Source organism: Adiantum capillus-veneris, chromosome 26, assembly GCF_014529385.1.
Source record: "Adiantum capillus-veneris isolate H3 chromosome 26, ASM1452938v2, whole genome shotgun sequence".
Lineage (NCBI taxonomy): Eukaryota > Viridiplantae > Streptophyta > Polypodiopsida > Polypodiales > Pteridaceae > Adiantum > Adiantum capillus-veneris.
Window position 1 is genome coordinate 142472619 of NC_140956.1, and position 8056 is coordinate 142480674.

An 8056-nucleotide genomic window follows, 5' to 3' on the forward strand; every position below is an offset into this window, starting at 1 on the left:
GTTTAGGAGGCGGTATATAATAGCATGCCAATAGATCTTGAGCTACATGATAGAGTGGCTGTTGAGGAAGATGAGTGTTGAAAAATATGGACAATGTATTCAAATCTAGAATGGTTTTTATTGGTTTCTACCATGTCCAGAATGGTTTCTATTAGTTCATATAATTGTAGTGGAAGAAGCAATGTCCTTATATGGTTCCTAGACTAGTTTCTACCAGGTCAATGGTTTTTACCATTTCCTTCATTTCTTTATACCACTCGACTATAGTGGTTTTCGAGCAGGCGTGCTTATGCTTTCTACTTATTCCAAGATTATGGTTTCTCACATTTAAAGCAGGTCCAAGGTGGTTTGAACCAATGCCAAGTTGGTTTCTATCACTTGATGGGTGGTTTCTACCAATAAAAAGGTGACTTCTATGCAAAAACACCTACAAAAGGAAGAAAGCAGCAAACCTACTAGTAAGCTACACACATGTCTTCCCTCAAGAACGTCAAAAACATGATGTAAACTTTTGTATATTAGAAGGGTGATTCATATCATTACATTAAATAATCAGTTGAGTTTACAATAGGTTTGTTGCTGGGGTTCAAAATTTGAGTTTACAAAAGGTTTGCTATTTCTGATGGGGGTCTGATTGTTTGCTTTGCCGTGGGTGTTTGTAATTGACCTTTGGTTTCTTTGCTTCCTCCTCGTGCCTGAGTTGCTCTAATATTTCCCTCTCCACTCTTTCCCTCTCTAGCCATTCCTTCTCATGCATCTGAGCTTCTAGGTCAGCCTCTATTAATCGCCGCCGGTTCGCCTCCCTCCATTGGGCTTTGTCGCGATTTCTCTGGTCAGATGCCAATTGGCTTATGATTGCATCAAAAAATTCATCCTTGTCCAAATCAAACATGTAGTCAGTTGTATACGCTGTATGGTCCTTCGGCTGTAACCATAGAAACAACTAGTCAGCCAAAGTGTCTATCAAGAAGTCTTGTCGTTGCTTTTCAGTCTGGTGCCCCAATTTGGGAGCAAGAAGCCAAGTTCCTTTGTAAGTTCTATCGCACTTTGTATCTACTATCATCAATGATAATAGTGTTGTCGAGCCTAAATTGTGGGTTTTTGCTCCAAAATATCTTCAAGTCTTTGAAGAATACATGCCTATTGTGCATCAGCAAAGACACCCTTATGAAATCTTGATGTGACATACCACCTGATAGCAAAGGCCGCTTCAATTTGAAGACAATGTCTAGAATTTCTTCCACTTTAGTTTTCATACAACTGATCCATATAAACACATCGAAAAATATAATACCACTCCAAGAACCTGTGGTTTTCTTTGTGACAGTACACTTCTCGGTAGTGCTGACTACATGTGTGCTTCTGAAACACCTTGTAATTCCAGTGTGTATTAGCACATACTACCATTTCTCTTGCATATGCAGGAGGCTTTTCACCAAAGCGGGTCTCTACAATGGTGACCAATAGGCCATTCGAATCAAGTGTGAGGGTCTGCTTATTGTATTCCTTCAGCTTTGGCACCCATATTGGGGATATTGGGATATTGGGTCCGGTAGAGGATGCCACTCAGCAAAAATGACATCCCCATAGGGATTTACAAAATTGGAGTACTCTTAACTTTCTCTTGCACATAATATCCACATTTGGCCTCTCCCTTTCAGCATGATCTCCTTCTTCAGTGATTGTTTTTGCATCTCTTGCTTCCAAGTGTTGTCTCTTCTTTTCTGGCTCTGCATCACAAAACGATAGCAATAAGTACATAAGATAGCTAGCAAAGTTCTAGGGTTGGAGTACTGGTAGTACCATTAGTGCACTTCTTCTTAGAATACAAGAAGCTCTGGAGAGTCACATCCACGGGAGACTCTTGGTCCTTCTCACATGAGGTTTTTTGTATTGACTTCTCAATGCGATCAACTACAGCATCCAAATCTTTCTCACCAACATATGTGTTGCTCCTACCAAAGCCATCGCTAATTGGCAGTCTTGATGTTTCATTGGCGCTCAAACGTTGCACTCAAGGACTATATGTGGCAAACCTTGCACTTTGGGAATGCTTTGGGTGTCATGCATACTCTTAAAATGTTGTGTGTTGCAGTCTTCAGTGAGATTACCCAACTTGTGAGTCTTCAAGACCACCTGCACAAGATACATATAAGACTTGCAACACTCTATTGGTGGTTTTCACCACTGTATTATGGGTGGTTTCTGACCATTGTATTGGTGAATTCCACCACCACGGACTGAAGTAGCCACCCATACCTAAAAAAATATATTTGACCAGTTTCCATAGGTTTCCGCCACTGTATTCGTGGTTTCCACACCATTGTATTGGTTGTTGCAAATGCTATATTGGTGATTTCAACCCCTATCTTGGTGAATTTAACCATTGTATTTGTGAATTTAACCATTGTATTGGTGGTTTTGAATGTTATATTGGTGGTTTCAATCACTGTATTGGTGAATTCCACCACCACGGATGGAAGTACCCACCGGAAAACCCTAAAACCCAGCTATTTTTGAGCAGTTTCCATATGTTTCCACCATTGTAGTCATGGTTTCCACCATTGTATTGGTGGTTTCAAACTCTGTATTGGTGGTGCCCACCACACAAGACGCAGGTAGACAAAGAGAAATCTCAAAACCTAGCTACTTTGTACCAGTTTCCATAGGTTTTTACCAAGTCAAAGGTTTTTACCATTACCTTAAATGGTTTAAAGTGCATCCAATGATGGTTTCTTGTAGGTCTCTTTGGGCTTCCTACCCATCCCAAGCATATGGTTTCTACTGATGAAAGAATGGTTTCTACTAGTTCAAGAAATCTTCAAATGGTCCTACTTTCTTATTAGCTAGTTTTCTTGAGGTTTCTTACCAATGTTAAGGTAATATTTACATAATTTGTACCATTGTGGTGGTTTCAAACTCTGTATTGGTGGTGTCCACCACCCAAGACACAGGTAGCCAAAGAGAAATCTCAAAACCCAACTACGTTTTACCAGTTTCCATAGGTTTTTACCAAGTCAAAGGTTTTTACCATTACCTTGAATGGTTTAAAGTGCATCCAATGATGGTTTCTTGTAGGTCTCTTTGGGCTTCCTACCCATCCCAAGCATATGGTTTCTAACAGTGCAAGAATGGTTTCTACCAGTCAAGAAATCTTCAAATGGTCCTACTTTCTTATTGGACAGTTTTCTTGAGGTTTTTACCAATGTTAAGGTAATATCTACCACTTTCCAGTTTCTTTCAAGCAGTCCATAATGGGTTCTTCCACCAATTAGGTTTTTATCATGTCGAAAATGGATTCTATTGGTGCTTACCATTGCAGTGGTAGAAACAATTTCCTCGTATGGTTCCTAAACTAGCTTCTACCAGGTCATTGGTTTTTACCATTTCCTTCATTGCTTCGCAATGCAAGCAATTGTGATTTCTAGAAGGTCTGCTGTACTTTCTACTAATCCCAAGCTTATGATTTATCATTTCAAGGATCATTTCTAGCAGGTCCAATGTGGAATCCAGTAATGCAAAAATGGTTTTTACCAGTCCATGGATGGTTTCTAAGGTGATTTCTATGTCACTAAGTGCCCCCCCGCCCCGCCCACCCACACACACACACACACACACAAATTTCCAGGTGCATTCTATTGGTTTCTACCATTACAAAGGTAGAAACAATGTCCTGGTATGGTTCCTTGACTAGTTTCTACTAGATCACTCGTTTTTACCCTATGCCTTCACTGCTTTATAGTGCATACAGTTGTGGTTTCTAGCAGATCTGCTGGTGCTTTCTACTTATCCCAAGCTTATGGTTTCTCATCCCAAGGATAATTTGTAGTAGGTCCAAGGTAGCTTCCAGCAATGATGGTTTCTACTCTCCATGGGTAGTTTCTACTTGTCATAAGGTCATTTCTATGTCGCTAGGTGCTTACCCCACTAATGTCTAAGTGCATTCTACTACCTTTTCAGAGGCCATGGAATCAATGGAGTTTGCAATCCTAAGTCTCAAGTTAAATGGAGCATGGCATGGACACCACGCAAATCTAAAGCAATGATTGGATAATGTATGGCATATGGATGAGATCAAGCTGTACGATATGCTGGAACAAGAATTAGTTTAACAACAAAGAAAGCACTGGCATGACATCAATATCAAAGTCAAAGAGTTCAAACAAGAGGGCATAGTATCATTGTACCAATCTAAGTTAGGCCTAAAGAAGCCCAATCTGAAAGTGGCTTGGTCAAACCCTTACAAGGTTTATTGGGTCTTCTCTAATGGCATAGTGAAATTAAAGGATTTACCAGGGCTATTGTTGCTAGGGATTTACAATGGAGCTAATATCAAGCTATATTACACCAGATTAGACGCAGGTTTATTGACACTAGTCCCACGGGTCAATTTACAATATGAAGAGGAACCTTTGAATTTATTACAAATTATCAAATATCACCCCATTGGAAATTTTAGAAACGTTCCAAAATTCAAAGAAAAGGGGGAAGAAAATGTAGACGGTGGGAACATCCCCAAGATGAGAACTGCACAATGGTGGATAGTCAGTTAGAGGCCTAGTTTGGAAGCTATAATACGGGCCATTAATTCATTTGATGGGCTATCATTGTGGAGATCATTTGGGAGTTCTTTTACCACTATCATAGAGTCTAGTGTCTTAGAGATCATTATACTCTTCTACTCTTTTGTCATTAAGCTTAGAGCAGTCTTTTGGCTCATGTTGTATTTCACTCCAATTGTACTAATCTAAACATAATCCACCTCCAATTCCAACCTACGTGTCATTTCCATTTCACTTATCATTTCCAATTCCATTCCAATATCATTGTCTCTTCCTGATTTGTTGTCTATATTTTGCCTACCTGAATTAACTGAGCCAACTCACTAACCCAATTTGGAATAGCTGTCTGAAGAGACCATCTCATTCCATGGTACTTGATAAGTCCAAATACCAAGCTTCTTGGGCAATGGTGTTTGAGATCTCAGTTATCGATGTGTACGTACTTCACTAGGGGACTTCCAACAAAGTGACAAGAGTGTCTCTATCGTTGATAATTTTCAAATGTAAAAACCCTAGCAAACCACAGTGCACAACCACAATTTTTAGGTAATTCTTGGTATACCATCTAATACTATATCATAAATTTGTTATTTAATTTTACCATGGCGGTGCGAGGCTTTACCTTCAATCCTTTATTCCCAATGCGTGAACATTGGCAACAATATTTTTCCTATGACATCCATTAGTTGTGGGTTGTCACGAAGCTGAGGATATATAGTTCGTGAAACTATTGTTTTGTCAGACATACACTTTTTGTGTATGGATTCCAGATCCACATGAAATAACTATCAAGAGTGTAATGGTTGACTTGCTTAGGAACTCTTCAATGAAAAGACACATGGACTAGTATACCATGCTAGAGACCTAATCTAGAGTTGACAGGTCCACCGCTCATGCATATAAAGGGAAATTTGAGCATTGTGCAGATATGAAATATTTGACTTTTGACTCTGTATAGTTCAAAAGAACTGTGTACAAGAAAGAGCTGATTCTCAAAAGTCTTTAGTAGTTTCTTTAACTTGAAACTTGGAACAAGTTCCTTTTAACTTGAAAATTAGAGCAAGCACACAAGAATTTCTTGTGACACAAATAAGTAAATCAATTGCATAACAACCATTAGAACGAACACATTGACAATTGGGTTAAAATTTTCTTTAAAAATGGCACAATATCCATGAAACAACAATTTTGTGTGTGTGTGTGCGCGTGTGCGCGCGTGTATGTGTGTGTCTGAGAGAGAGAGAGAGAGAGAGAGAGAGAGAGGAAGTGGATGTGCTAACCACACGTAGCATGAGGAAGTCGAATGCTAACCACTCAACCAAGTGCAATTGGTTGGCCTCCTTGCGAATCTCTCTTCGTATATAGAAAATATTTTGATTCTCCCTCCCTGCTATTCCTCCAAGCTCTTCCATCTACCCCGTTCCTCACCTGGCACATAATATCTGCGCCCTCCCCTCACATCCCCTCTAGCATTCGCTGGTTGCCACCTGCCTCAATACCCTTAGCCGGCCGGCCTCAATATTGAGCCTGTCAACGCAACTACGCTCATGGCACCTTCCAAGATTCCACTCATTTTTGGAATTTTCCCCAACCGGTACCCCCTACTTCACAAAAATCGACGTGCTGTAGGGAGGAGGTAAGGGACTTGCCATAGCTTGTCACACCCATCATGATGTTGTAATGTAAGAGGAATATTATGACGGACACACTGCCACACTAAAAAAAAACGTGAAAGACGAGAGGAGAATTTGCAAAAATTTGCACGATTAATCCCAAGAGAATGGCAACGTATTGAATAGATAGATGATTCGTCTTCCTATCATGAATCATACGCTGCATTAAGACCACTTTATGATTTGTATTAGCATGGCAGAAACAAAGAGATTTTCCTCTGTTTTTCGCTTGTGTGAGTGTGTTAGGGGAGGGGGGATTTAGTCACCCATAGGTCCCCAGCCTCCGTTGTTGAGGGGCTTGTAAAGCCAACTGTTGGCCAGACCTGTAGCATTGCATTTGCCGCACAATTGCCTACCCCTGCCGCCACACAATCCACATTTTTCCAGCGGCTCCCCCGTAAACAGGCCTCCTGACAGTAGTACACTAGCCTCTCTCTCTCTCTCTTTCTCTCTCTCTCTCTCTCACTCACTCACACACACACACACACGCACAGACAGAATTGAAGGATACCTTGCTTCCCTCGCCCCTTGCAAAACGTACATAGCTGCGCAAACAATCAACAGTCGACGAAAAAGCTCAGCAAGTAATCATTTACACATCAAAGGCAGCAGGTGATGCAACATACAGAGTTTGAGTATTACATTATTACCCACTCCGAGGCAAATCCTGCATTTCCGAGGTCTCTGAACGCACAGGCAAATGCCAAAATTTCAGACAACTCATAGACACACACACACACACACACACAGAGAGAGAGAGAGAGAGAGAGAGAGAGAACTGAGAGAGTACCATCAGGTAAGTGCGCGCAGAGCGGAGGAGGAGGGGCGAGGCGAGTTGGAGGCCCAGGACGGCAGTGAGTACCAGAGTGCCCGCCAATGCAGGTGAAGGCAAGTTCCCTGCCTCCATCTGCGCCGTGTGCATCCTCGACCATCCATTCTCCACACGACCACCCGTACAGATAAGATGCCTTCTTTGCACCACCTATCTAGCGATACAATTAAAACTGAAAGTTGAGGCTAGAACTATACTGAAAGTAGTAGTAGTATCCTCTACTACTACTGGTTCGCTCTTATGTATATTCGATTAATCTCTGAGATACCTCCCTCTAAAGGGGATCGCAGGAATTTCTACCTTCCCCCCCTTACCTCATAAAATGAGATGAAGAGATGTGAATCGAACACAGACAAGCGACAAAGCATCGATTTCGAGAGGTAGCACGTAGCCACTTCAGCAAACGCTTGAGATGCGCTCTTTGCGAGCCATTTAATTAAAAAAAGCATACGCCTGCTCATGCTTTGCGTGCTTCGACCTGCCTCCCCTCCCCCCTTCTCGTCACCCTCAGCCTCTACGCCCCCAGCCATCTCTTCTACATGCTGTAGCCTTTCCTCACCTGCTCTCCGTCCATCTGACTTGCCAGAAGTCGCCTTCACTTTTTTCCAACAAAGTACGGCATCGATTTAAGATTCGCTGCGATTTCTTTTTCTACAATTGGGTATCCCCTACTTAGGTTGACACTGCCAGGAAGTGTAAATAGGTTTGCTTACTATCTAAAGTAACATAATAGGGGCAAGGGGGAGTCCTTTACACACGTCAAAATCTGTGACATGAAGGCTAAACTCCAAAACTAAGAGAAGCCCTTGTGCACACGATAAAGAGGGAGAGAGAAAGAGAGAGAGAGACCATCGAAGGCGGCCAGCCGTACTAGTCTATAGTATATCTACTTCTATACTATCAATTTATACTATAGATATAGCGTGGAGGGATTCCCCTCCCCCCCCCCAAAAAAAACAAAAAAAGCCACATGGAAGAAGCTCCTCCAT

At 41.6% G+C, this 8056-nt stretch overlaps 1 protein-coding gene across 2 annotated transcripts; it reads right to left on the minus strand.

Moving 5' to 3' along the window:
• Positions 1-499: 499 nt before the first annotated feature.
• On the minus strand, positions 500-7275 carry LOC147424297 (uncharacterized). Of its 2 annotated transcripts, none has more exons than XM_086501231.1 (4): positions 7026-7274; positions 6878-6919; positions 6747-6780; positions 500-1730 (listed from the first exon to the last, which is right to left on the minus strand). In XM_086501231.1, the coding sequence occupies exons 1-4, from the start codon at positions 7155-7157 to the stop codon at positions 1567-1569; spliced, it is 372 nt and encodes a 123-aa protein (XP_086357357.1). In that variant the 5' UTR covers positions 7158-7274; the 3' UTR covers positions 500-1566. The 2 variants fall into 2 exon arrangements, with proteins under 2 accessions (XP_086357357.1, XP_086357358.1); XM_086501232.1 differs by lacking the exon at positions 500-1730 and adding an exon at positions 6310-6645 and having other exon boundaries at positions 7026-7275.
• Between the last annotated feature and the right edge of the window lie 781 nt (positions 7276-8056).